Source organism: Typopeltis vanoorti, chromosome 12, assembly GCF_054136105.1.
Source record: "Typopeltis vanoorti isolate ZY-2024b chromosome 12, IOZ_Tvanoo_1.0, whole genome shotgun sequence".
In the NCBI taxonomy this organism is placed as follows: Eukaryota; Metazoa; Arthropoda; class Arachnida; order Uropygi; family Thelyphonidae; genus Typopeltis; species Typopeltis vanoorti.
Window position 1 is genome coordinate 118,648,266 of NC_143560.1, and position 13,825 is coordinate 118,662,090.

A 13,825-nucleotide genomic window follows, 5' to 3' on the forward strand; every position below is an offset into this window, starting at 1 on the left:
ATGCTGCATGGCACATAAGGCTGAGATCAGTTTCTTCCAGATACCTCTATCTTGAGCCACCATTTCAGCTTATTTTCAGCTCTTCCTTCCAGCCATTCTTCTTTCTTTTTCTCTCATCTTCCAAGTTGATTTAGACTTTCCCCGTTTCCTTCTGGGATCCACGTCAAAGCTACTCTTGGATCCCTCTCTGCTGTCCATTTTCAGTATATGTCCAATCCATTTCCATCTGCATTTTTTTTTATTTCGTTGGTGATACTTTTTTTTTTTTACTCAGCCACTTTATATAAGTCATCATTGGGACAAGAATATTTTTAATATTTTATGCAGACATTTTGTTTGAAAACTTTAATTTAGCTTCTTGTTTTTTGGTCATTTTTAATATATATCATTTTTGATATTTTGTTAAAATTCAATATAGTTGGAAAACCAACTACTGCTGACAAGATGAATTTGAAAGGCATTAGAAAATGAGATCTCAGAGCATTTCCTTAGGGAGAACCTCTCATCATACTTCTCTTCCCCACCTGTCCAATGTTACCAGTTCAAGAACTTATACCCCCCCCCCCCCCCAAACACACAGTGAAACCTTGGAAGATTTGAAAAATGGGCTACTTTTCTTCTAAAGCAATAGCACTTAAAGCTATAATCTTCTTTGCTCAGCTATACATAATGAATGTTACAGACATTGCAGGAGTTTACAAAAAAACAGTTATCTAGTAAACCTGTGCAGTTTTTTTTGGTCTAGCCAGTACCAAGAAGTTAAAAAAGGAATTTTATCAACTATCCAAGAAACACGGAGGCTTACAACTTCCAGTATTAAAATTCTATTATTTAAGCAATACATCCTTAAAAATCCATAAAATATTACAGATCATTCACACACATGTAGATCAGTTCCTGTTATATGGAATACATAATCACAGTGGCCTGAATGTTACGGTATTTCATGCTTAACTGTAAAACTGCTATATTGTTCTCGCCCTAACATTCTTTCCATTAAGAACAGCATAATCTGGTCTCTTCTGCCACAGATTTCCACAGTTGAGTACTAACAATCACTCTGTTTACTAAGTTACTGAGGTTCCAAGGATACTAGAATACCCTAATAGGAAAGAGGGTGCATGATTGGAGAATTGTATATACAGGTAACCCTCGTATAATGCAGATGTTAGGTTCCACAGAAATGCCGCGTTATGTAAATCAGGTTATGCGAGCCTCAGATTACATAGAAAAAGTAGGGTTATGTTCCGAAATCGTTTTTTTTTTTAATTATATAAACAACAATGACATATCCAACAAAAATATATTTTTATTTAATTCAGGTAATTCATGTAAGTTAAGAAAACATAAACTATGAAACAGATACATAATATGAAAATATAAAAATTACAAATTATACTTAAACTTCATTGCACATAATGCATAAATGTTTTAGGCAAAATAAAATAGTGCATATTTGAATCTTTCATAGCACGAGGATTTGAGGATTGGTTAATAAACACTGGTTTTGTCATGTAATCACTTGATGCATTACTACAAAACAGTAGAGTAATTCTATCTTTGGAGACGTTCAATCCAGGAGCTGATCTTTCATTTTTCGAAATATAGATGCGTTTTTGCACTTTTTTCCAATATAACCCTGATTCATCTGCATTGAACACCGGGTCTGCACTATAAATGTTTATAAACTTTGAGAGCTTTTTGTTTAATAAGATTTCCATCCATAAGAATTTTCTTTTGAGGTGCAATCTTCTATCGAAATCACAGATTTCACAATTTTTCCATTAGAATATCGCGTACACCAACAATGCGCTTTACACTTATCGTTGATGCAGCAATAAACACTTTCTTGGATTTTATGTTCATTTTGTTTGATTGTTCGAATTGTTGATTCATTTAAATTCAAAGTCCCTGCAAAAACTTCTGGTTTTTCTTCATTTTTCAACCGATCGAAGATTTTGAATTTTTTTCTTGGAGAGAAATTAATTTTGTTTTCAGTGTTGGTTTTTCCCTTTTGTTGCAGTTTGTGGCCATTACTATAAAAATAATTTTTTACACAGAACAGCAAGCATTACATATTGTATGTAACTAACCAGAAAATAAAGTGCTCAGCTTGAGATGAACACACTTATGATTTTTAATGTACCGGGTGATTATAAAATAACGCAAGTGTTCAGAGCCCTCTAACGAGTAATGTATTGGACGAAACAACAATATTCGGTAGATGTGCACAGTGGAACATGGGGATTCGATTTAATGGGAAAAAAATAGTACCAAAAGTCGCCAACAGGGGAAATTTTGGCGCTTCCAAATTAGTTTTAGTAGGTGTGACTAATGAATGACTAAATGGCAAATGAGAGACAGCATACATCAATTTCATGACATTTATTGTTAATTACAAATGAGGTTCAATATGACCACCATTCTGATGTTCCAGGAACTGCATACGGTGCACGACATTTTCCACAGTGGCTCGCAACATATCGAAATTGATTTGTCTCACGTGTAACGTTATTTGATCTTTCAAAGTTGGAATATCGGGTACATTGATACACAATGCTTTTAAGAAATCCCCACAGCCAAAAGTCACAAGGATTGAGACCAGGCAATCTTGGTGGCCATGGCATGGGAAATGCACAACTAATGATTCTTCTGTCAGAGAAATGTTGTCGCAAAACATGCTGTGCCTGAAGTCCGATGTGAGGTGGTGCACCGTTTTTCATGAAGATGGTCGAATCAAGACATCCTCTTTGCTGCAGTAGTGGAATCACAAAGTTCTGTAGCATATTGGCATACCTGTTAGCATTGGCGGAACAGATCACTGGTCCATTTTGGCGATTTTCCTCGTAAAAGTATGGACCGATGATAAACGATGCCGTAAATCCGCACCACACTGTGACTTTGGGCGAGGGGATAGGGCTCTGCAGATACATGTGCGGATTAGTTGCAGCCGAAATGCGACAGTTGCCTGTGTTAATATCACCGTTCAAATAAAAGTGCACTTCGTCACTCCATAAAATCTGCTACTGCCATGCATCATCCACTTCCATGCATGCTAAGAATCTCAAAGATAAGTCGATTCATGTGGTCACATCACCAGGGCACAATTCTTGAACATGACTGATTTTATAGAGGTAAAACTTCAACATCTGATGTAGGATTTTCCACACCATTGTGTTGCGATATCTGTTTGCCGGGATCTTGCTCGTGCACTGCTGGTACCCTGCACATTCGTCATCTCCTGTTCCACAATAGCAGTTGCAACTTGTTCAACTTGTTGGTGATTGATTGGTTTGCATCCCCTGCTTACCTGCACTGCTAGAGTTCCAGTAGTTTCAAATCGCCGAATCAGTTTTCATAAGTTTGTTACACTAATTGGTCCTTTTCGTAAATTTTTCATACGGTGAAAATCACGAAGACAAGCACTGGCATTATTGTTCCGCTGATAATAGAGTTTGACTAACAAAGCATGCTCACGTAAGGTAAGGGGCATTGAAAAGCAGTTCGTCTACAAATGATAAGAAATCTCGCAGGCTTTTCTTTTATTGCATGATCGCTCACAAGAAATGCGATAATGCAAATTAATGCATTTTACTCGGTAAACAGCCCGAAAATTTCCCCTGTTGGCAACTTTGGTACTTTTTTTTTTTCGTTAAATTGAATCCCCATGTTCCACTGTGTTCGTCTACTGAATATTGGTGTGTTTCGTCCAATACATTACTCGCTAGAGGGCTCTGAACACTTGACGTTATTTTATAATCACCTGGTACTTTCCTGGCAGAAGCGAGGACAATTTTCAACAATAAACGTTTTATACGATAAACAATTGAGGTACATCCGTGCTAAAGGGTATTTCACCTAATATAAATTTGCTACTTATATAATTACATGCAGGATACAGGCAGACACAAATTTAACGAAGATAAAATTTGATTTTTAAGTCGCGTGGTCAAAAACATATGAAAAGATAAAGGACTATTACAATTTTAAACTGCGTTGTATAAGTACCATGACTACCATGACTCACAGAGAATGACCAAAGAGAAAGCTGGCTACCCAATTACAGAGGATGGCAGGGAGACCGAAGGATAACAGTTTGTTTAGTAGGCCTTGATGTCATTCCAAAGCTTTTGACATGGTCAAAAGCTTTGGAAATGTTGAGGACAGCAGCACAAGTTTTTTTGTACCTTTCCATGGTATGTTTCCAGTGGTCAGTGATATAAGATATTAGGTTAGCTGTAGATCTTGAATGGCAGAATCCATATTGATAATCGCTGATTAATTGATGGACCTCTAAGTAGTGGAGGAGTTCACTATTGATTACTTTCTCCATGATTTTGGAGAGGCCAAAGGTGATAGCAAATTGATTGGTAATTTAATGGTAGACTTCTAATGCCCTTTTTTGGAATACGATAGGAAAGGAATTTGCTTCCATGCATTGGGATAAGTACCAGATATGTATAATAAATTATGTAGATGATGTAAGGCAGTTGGTAGCTCAGGAGTACAATATTTGAGAAGAATTGGAGGGAGGCCATCAGGACCAGAAGACTTTTTTAGTATCCAAGTTATTTAGCAGTCTTTTGATGTTGTTTTGTTAAATAAGCTATAAGAGGCATATTGGCACTTGGATTCTGGAATGGTAGGAGGTGATTTCCCTTGGTCATCTGTGACATATGTTACAGATTGGAAACAGTAGAGCATGCTTTCTATAGTTGCCCACTGGACTTGCATATTTGGAAAACAGACTCTATGATGCATTGGACATTTCAGTACTTGCGACAGAGCAGGTTCTTTTTTGCAATACTCCTCCAGCTGTTAGCAATGAGAAGAGAATTTTGATATTTATAATTAGAGTTAAAATATCATTTATGGAAAGGGAAAAACATAGCTTTGAAAACAGCAATATGACAAACATATGCTTTACAATATTGCATTATGGAAATTTTATTGTTTGATCTGATAATTTTTATATTTAGAAAGAAGCATTCTAGGATACTAGATTTTTGGTCAGGTAGCGTAGACCATCCACAGTGTATGTATTCATTAGGGGAAGATAAAATGTTATCTATTCTGTTATTAATGATTTTTCATCCTGTTTTCATCAAGGCCTTTAACCTAGAAAAGGCTAGCACTTGTATCTAGATTTTAGTTCCGGTTGGTCTTTTGGTTATTCATTTGCATGATGTTTGCCAGCTGTATGTAAAAACGAAAGAAAGATAGCCTTTGGCTACACAATGATATAAAGGAGCTGAGGCATTTTTTTTATATCTCTCTCTTTCTGTCCATCTTTCTTTTCTTTCCTTTTTTTGTAATACTCTCAAGCTCTCTTGCACCCTATACTACTTGCTTTCATGTCATTTTCATGTCAAGGCCTTTAACCTAGAAAAGGCTAGCACTTGTATCTAGATTTTAGTTCCGGTTGGTCTTTTGGTTATTCATTTGCATGATGTTTGCCAGCTGTATGTAAAAACGAAAGAAAGATAGCCTTTGGCTACACAATGATATAAAGGAGCTGAGGCATTTTTTTTATATCTCTCTCTTTCTGTCCATCTTTCTTTTCTTTCCTTTTTTTGTAATACTCTCAAGCTCTCTTGCACCCTATACTACTTGCTCTAGGCTTGTAATGACACCCTTTTACTCTTTCTTCAATAAAGTTTCATTGCAGGAGACACAAACTATCCACACTATCTATCATACCTCTCCTTGAACCCATTAACAGACAAAGAACTCATAACTAACTCTGGCAACCCAAATATGTATCTTGCATTTCAGTATTTTAAGGCATTTCTGACTGAATCAATCCACTTAGATCTTGATCTCCCTGTGGGTCTTTATTCTACCATCTTGGCTGATATCAATACCCCCTTTTGCTAATTTTTATTCTCCCATTCTGTTTGACCATACTACCTTAGATTAGATTTGCCCACACATTCTTGAATGTTAACAATATCAAGTTCCTTTCTTAATGTAATAATTTTTAATATGATTCTCTCATTGATGCTAATCTGTTCTAGCACCTAATTTTTCTCACAACTTTGATATCTTTGATCAAGTACTTTATTTCTAACCCTTCTCAGATTCTTAACTTAAAATTGGCTTGAACAGTTTTATATTACTACTTTCTCTCTTATTCCATATAAATATATTCATCTGGCTCCCCAACATGCCAGCTTTACTTAATATTTAATTTGCCAGCTTCACTAAAAACTGGGCCTAAATAGCTCATATATTTTTTTTGTCCTATAGGTTCTCCCTTGAGAATGCAGCTGAAGTTTTCTGTTCCTGTATATTCATAGTTTTGATCTTTTTATTGCTGATTTTCATGTCAAATTTCTTACACGTTGTTCCATTTAGTTAGAAAGTCCTGGAGACTTACAATGGATTTGTTGTTGAGTACAACATCATCTGCATAAAGCAAAGTAACACATCTCCAATTGCAAAATAGTAGGTTTAATGCCACTTTCTTTCCTGATGATATCCATATAGATAATGTGCATCTTTGTCTCACACATGATTTGATATCAAACTATCTTCCTCTATTTCCTTAATTTCTAACTATCGATTAACAACTTAAATATAGACTGAGTGTTGCTATATATAACGTTCCATTTATTACATATAATTGTAATGTTTTGAAAAGCTTTTTCTCTGGGCACCTTGTTGTGTGCCTTTTCTACAAAACTTATGTAGAGATCCTTGTTATATTCACAGATTTCCCAATTATTTGCCATAAAGTGAAAATCTGATCTTGCCAACCTCTATTTGGCTTGAACCCAGCTTCTTGCTCTTCAAGTTTTCCACAATTTATCTCAGCATAATTTCAAGTATGCCTGCATAAATCTTACCTGGAACACTTAATAGAGAAATTCCCCTGTAATTCTTACATTCAAATTTATTCCCTTTTTTTACAGATGGAAACTACAAGAGTTCTACTCCAATTAACTAGAATTTGACTTTCTGAATTATGCAGTATGGTTACTGCAAAATTTTTATACCTTCATATATATATATATATATATATATATATATATATATATATATAAGTAGATGTATATATGAACAGGGAAGAATTCCACAGGAGTGGAAAGAATGTATGGTAATCCAATTACACAAGGGTAGTGCAAAGACCACTGTATCCAACTATCGACCAGTCATTATCTCAGGAGTGATAGTGAAGATTTTGGAAAAGTTGGTTAGGGCTTGCATTCAGAAATGGATTGACAGAGAATCTCTACTTTGCAATGAATAGCATGAGTTAACTAAGAGAAGGTCATGTTTTAGCAACTTGCTCACATTCTATAATAATGCTACCATTGAACTAGACAAGGGGAATGGATACATCATGATACTTTTGGATTTTGCTAAGGCTTTTGACAGAATACAGCACAGAATACAGCACAGAAGACTATTGCATAAATTGGAGAATATGGGATTGGATTATAAACTATTGACATGGATAAGAGGATGGCTGACTTATAGATATCAAAAAGTGGTATATGGGGGGGGGGTGAAGCTGCAAGATTCAAATTAATGAGTAGTGTGCCTCAAGGATCAGTGCTTGGTCCATTGTTATTTAATCTGTATATTAATGACATCAGGAAGGGTTTCACATGCAATATTTTCTTTCATAGAGTAGTGTGTGATTGGAATGGATTGCCATTGGATGTTGTGTGCGCAAGTAGCATGAATAAAATCAAGAACAAGTATGACAGCTGGTACGAATAGTGTGGGCTCCCTTGATGTGTTCCTGACTCCCTGGAGAATATTTGAGCCTTTCCAGTCAAATATCATCTACTCCAAATGCCTTTCCACATTTCAGCCTTTTGATAGTTTTTTCTACCCAGGTATTGATATTTAGCCCTGTTTGCATTCCTCTTGAATATTTTTTACTACTGTCCTATCACTGCTTCTTTTGTTTAAGTCTTCCAAAGAAATTACTCCAGACATTCAGAATATCCTTATCTTCAGTTTTCCTGTCATTTTTATCATGTTTGGTTCCTTTTGCAGTATCCTTTCCTCCATTTCGAGACTTTTTCAATAGCCTCTAGAACACTTTGCCACCTTCCTGGTATTTGTTTTCTATGTTCTTACCAGTCTTTCCATGACTTTTGTTTAGCTACTCTTACACATAGCTTATCTCTCTTATATGCATTTTTCCCTGTATTCTTTTAGGGTATCTGCCAACTTATTTGCTAGGAACGTTTGGTATGCTTTCCTCTTTTCTATGACTGCTTCTTTAATTTTTGCGAACACTTATTTTTCTATCCTGGCATACAACTATACCACACACTTCTCTATCTGAATTAGTAGTGTTTTCTTTAGTTTGCCACTTAGACTCCAAGGTGAAAAGCAATAATGTTTGTATAGTTAAGTTTACATCTAAAAGCTGCTCAACTTTAATTATTTTTTAAAAACTATTTTGCATATTGTTCTTTTCAGTCTCATATTATTATTTTTTTCTTACTTAAAACTGTCAGTCATTTCCTCTGTACACTCTTGTATCCTGAACTAGCATGGAGATATCAACATCAACAATTACATAGTCAATGAGGATTCCCCCCCCCCCCTATTTCTTGTGTCTTATCTCTGCGTAAATTTGTAGTACACATTTTGGAACATAGTGTAATGACTAGTTTGTATCCTGAATGTTTGTATCATTTTTACCAAATTTTCCCAGAACTTTTCTATATGGCTGGTGGGATTAATTTCTTCCTCTGTTGTTTAGATTTTCCAACAAGGATCACCTCCCCCCCCCTTTTTTTTTAGCAGCTTGCTCGAATTACTCAAGAATCTCCACTTCTTCCTTAGAAGGACCCTCTGTGTGACTATAGAATGTTCTTTTTACTTCTATTTAGTTTCATTCTGTAGTTCTATAGAATGAAATTAAATAAGTTTCATTATTCATTTCCTCATATTGAAGTTATAACTCTACTTTAAATTGCCTTCCAATCAATCAGTTTATCTTATGTTTGATGTTTAATGCTATTGCTGCTCATCCCTCTCCTTGAGTGTTATTGCCCAAATGTAACATCCGTGGCACTTTTCAGTTCTTCTGCAAATTCATGATTCTAGTAGTAAGACTTATACGTTGGTTAGACATAACTGGTAATTAGTTTACGGAATTAACAACGCATATAAAGTATATTAATTAAAGATAACTTTAATGAATAACTTCTATATTTCGGCAATGTCACATTGCCATCTTCGGGAACATAAAGATATGGTATGTGCACTCAGGAACTAACACAAAGCAAATGAGGAAGAAAGCAAGAAACTAATATTGTTCCTAAAGTCCTAATGGTGCCCTCTTGCAGGCTAATTTGGTAGTCTTGGCAGTTGGGCTGAAGTTCTCATAATGAAAGTCTCCCAAATTTGGGGCAGTTTCATGCACCCAAATTTGTTGAGGTTAGGAACGTTTTTTAGAGCTGCTGAAGATTCTTTGAATAATCTTTCGTATTTAAATTTCCTGTGATGGATTATTTTTGTTTTCTTCCAATGGATTTTATGGTGGGTATCTAAGGCATGGTCTGCCAGCCCAGAGCGGCTGTACTGGTGAAACCGGATGTAGTCTTGGTGTTCTGAAATCCTGATATTTGTTATTCTGCCTGTTTGGCCAAAGTAGGACAATTTGCAGCTGAAGGGACCTGGTATACACCAGGTAGGTCTAAGGGAAGTGGTTGGTCTTTGGTAGAGCGGATAAGGGATGCCAACTTTTTATATGGTCTGTAACAGGAAGCGAGGTCATATTTTTTGAGGATATTGGTTATGGTTCCTAACCTCAACAAATTTGGGTGCATGAAACTGCCCCAAATTTGGGAGACTTTCATTATGAGAACTTCAGCCCAACTGCCGAGACTACCAAATTAGCCCGCAAGAGGGTACCATTAGGACTTTAGGAACAGTATTAGTTTCTTGCTTTCTTCCTCATTTGCTTTGTGTTAGTTCCTGAGTGCACATACCATATCTTTATGTTCCCGAAGATGGCAATGTGACATTGCCGAAATATAGAAGTTATTCATTAAAGTTATCTTTAATTAATATACTTTATATGCGTTGTTAATTCCGTAAACTAATTACCAGTTCTGCAAATTCAATTTTCTTTCCATTGAAACTTCTTATATTGATGGTTTCTATCTTTAGTTCTTCTGATGGTAGTGTGTTCTTCTTCTTCTCCTTCTTCTAGATGTTGAGTTGGAGTTTGTTCTGGTAGCCTTTTTGCTGTTCACTCTTGTTTCCTGACAAAAACAGTTGAGGCCGTGTTTAAACGGGATGATACTCAGTCGACTGACATGAAATCTCATTATGTTGTACCATAATGTTATTTCTTGTTTAAGCCAATAGAGAGTACAATTTCTATGGCAAGTCCAAAATTGCCAGCTTATTCTCATTCGTTCTGTATGATACCTATAATAGGGTGCATGACGTGAAGGTGAGGATTGGACATTATTACTTGATCTGTGTGCATAATTTGATATAAGTAACCTTTCATGATGTTACTTCATGTACTCACAATTGGATAAAGGACAAAATCAAGACTATAATTTCTTGTTAAGTATAATTTACTTTGTAATGTAGTGAAAAAGAAGGATAAAAATGTTGTCTAAAGCAGAGTATAATCTTACGAGTATTGTCATCCATTCAATCTACATTTCAATTAAACTAAAAAATAGAAAGCCAATTTGGAAGAAAATTGTTAATAGGGAACTGCCAATGAATTCTTGTTTATTATATTATTCCTTCTGTTCTTTGAAGGGATACATTCCATGAAATAAATGTGTTATGATGATATACTAATTTAGCTATTCTTTTATGGCTTATGAACTTAATAGAAAATCTCCACTTTAGTGTTTATTATATTGAAGTTATCATAATATGATATTTAAATTTTAATCATAATATGATTATTATAAACAAATATATAAAAAGAAATCGCACTTGAAAATAACATAGCTTCTTTATATATTTCAAAAAGTGGTCTGATGCACGACTACCATCAACTATTCATGATTTTGATAAAAAGTTAACAGAGTCTGATGCATATCTTCAGATTTTAATTGATCAAGTAAAGGTTTGTGATTTTATTTTGATCTTGATTATTTTTGGAAATTGAAATTTACGTTTAACCTCTTTTAATGCATGAAATGCTAATTTCAGATTTAAAGTTTTATGTCCATTATTCTGAGTGAGTTTTTGTTAATGGCTATGAAATGCCACTGCTGCCATTAATGTAGTGTTTTCTGTTGCCATATGTGATGTCCAAAAACTGTCTGGATTTGCGTTTCATTCCATTAAAGTTTATAAGAATGAAGTAATTAATTTATCTTAATTCTTTATATTTTGTCTTTAAATTTTATTATGTAATCCTTTATAAATTGTTTTCATTACTTCAAGAAGTAAACACTGAAAAGTGGTTTCAGTAGTATTTGTAATTCTACATCCTCCACCAGAACCAGAGTACCACACCTTATTAAACCAGCTGCAACCAGTGTCATGTGCACTAGAACACTATTTTTCTACCTTTTTAGCTTATTTTTCATGTTGAGCTTACTTGGTTTTGTCTTTTTTTTTTAAATCCTAGAAGATATAATAAAATGTATATTTATTTATTTTTTAAAAACTTATGCTATTCTCCTTAAACTATGATTTTTGTAGTCACTGTTCTGAGATTGATTGATCTCATCCATCCCTTTAGGTCGGGTGAAGTCGCCTAATCAGGGGGTTCAAGATGAAATTAATTCGGCTGGTTTGTCACTCCTTGCTGCATCCCCTAAGGGTAGTATTCATGACTGTAATCCGTTTGTGTTCACGGGGCCGGTTTGTCTGCTTGTGGGATTCACTATTGGATATGTTGGTTTTTGGTGGTCTTGCTTTGGTGAGAACACAAGTTCATCAATGCAAGACCACCAAAAACCACCATATCCAATAGTGAATATAAAGCTCTGCAGGAATTGAAGAAAAACAAAGAAATAGTAATCACCAAAGTGAATAAGGGAAACGCCACCGTAGTACCCAACCGAACAGACTACGCAGGTAAGCTTAATGCTCTGTTATGAGATCGGGCTACTTCCCTCCCTATTGAATACAATGCCTCCCACCAAGTCAATAAACTTCCAAATCAAAAAACTCCATAGGCTCCTTAAGAAGGTCACTTCTTGGCCTGTAGAAGTTACTAACAAATTAAAACCATTTAACTCTGTACTCCCCCCCCCCCATATATATGGACTCCCAAAAATACATAAAGAAAATGTGCCATTATGTCCCATAGTGGATGGCATTGATTTCCCCACATACAAATTAGCTAAACATTTGGCCAAAGCACTCACACACACTATACTGGCAACCTCCATCACACATAAAAAAACTCAGCCCATTTCAAAGCCAGCATAGAAAAACCTTACACTCCAGCATACTGACATAATGGTCAGTTTTGACGTCTCCTCCTTATTCATGAATGTCCCACTCAAGGAAACCTTAGAGCAGGGGTGGCCAACCTTTTATAGGTCATGCGTCAATTTTTTCATTTTTTAGTTAAGATGCGCGATACAAACTTATACCACTTTTCAGACCTTTTAAAATATGGTATATGGATATATTTAACAGTTATGCATAAAATGATTTATTATATATACGGTAATATAGACACTTTTAGCAGTTTTAAATAAAAGGATTTCATATAAAGACAAGATAAACATTAATTATTTTATTGACTTTTGAAATTGCTTTGCTTTTGCTAAGCTTGTAATGTTTGGAGTTAAATCAGTTACAGAAAGCATCAAACAATTTTTCAAATTTGAATCAGTCAGTCGCGACCGTAGTTTGTTCTTAATCATTTTCATTCATGAAAATGCTTGTTCGCATCTGTATGTAGTTCCAAAACGACAGATATAACTCTGAGCAAATTTTCTCAGTTCTGGAAAATGTTCACAGGGCAACGATCGCCAGAAATTAATTATATCAGAAGCATCTCGGAGTGATGGAAGTTCATTAAATTTCATTTCAATAATGAATTGGTTTTGAGATCAATAAATTCCATTTGTATGTTACTAGGCATTGTCAAGATTTTTTGTTCAGTAAGTGAAAAGGGATTTATAAATGCAAGCATGCAGTATTTTCCGGCAAAATTGCTAAAACGATTGTTAAAGGACTCTTGCAATAATCTGAGTTTCTCAGCATAGTCTGTAAAGTTGCCATTATCTTCAACAGATTCACTATGTTCTTTTAAATGTGGAAATTGACTTAAACCCCCGTTTTCTAACTGGGGGAGAAACAGTTTTAATTTCATTTTGAATGCACTGATGTCTACTAATCTAGGAAACAATTTGTTCTTGCTCTCCAGTTTCAAATTTAGATCATTGAGGTGGCTGGTAACATCAACTAAAAATGCTACATCAAATAGCCATTTCTCATCACACAACAGGGCTTTTTCCTCATGCAGCTCATCCTTCTCTTCCAGAAAATTATGAACACTTTCTTTCAGCTTCCAAAATCTACTGAGAAATTGTCCTTTAGAAAGCCAGCGCACCTCACGATGAAGGATGAGATTACCATATTCCATATCCAGCAGTTCACAATTTTCTCTGAATTCTCTTCTGTTTAACCCTCTTGCTCTAATTTTATTCACACACTTTACAACTGGTACCATACCATGCTTCAAATTTAGAGTTTTTCCACACAGAGATTCATGTATAATACAGTGATACTTTAGTAGAGAATGACCTAAAAACCGTTCAAGTAAAGTTACAGTCCCAGAAACTCTAACTACCATTGATGGTGCTCCATCAGTGCAAACACTGATGCGCTTACTAGAATCTAGTTGTTGATT

At 35.2% G+C, this 13,825-nt stretch overlaps 1 protein-coding gene across 3 annotated transcripts in view; it reads left to right on the top strand.

Moving 5' to 3' along the window:
- The window catches only part of LOC150101175 (oxysterol-binding protein-related protein 9), a 613,809-nt gene that overhangs the window by 101,209 nt on the left and 498,775 nt on the right, over positions 1-13,825 (top strand). For all 3 annotated transcript variants that reach the window (XM_090402198.1, XM_090402199.1, XM_090402200.1), the window contains exon 5: positions 10,976-11,071. In XM_090402198.1, coding sequence (XP_090258324.1) covers positions 10,976-11,071 — 96 coding nt within the window. The remainder of the gene's footprint in view (positions 1-10,975; positions 11,072-13,825) is intronic.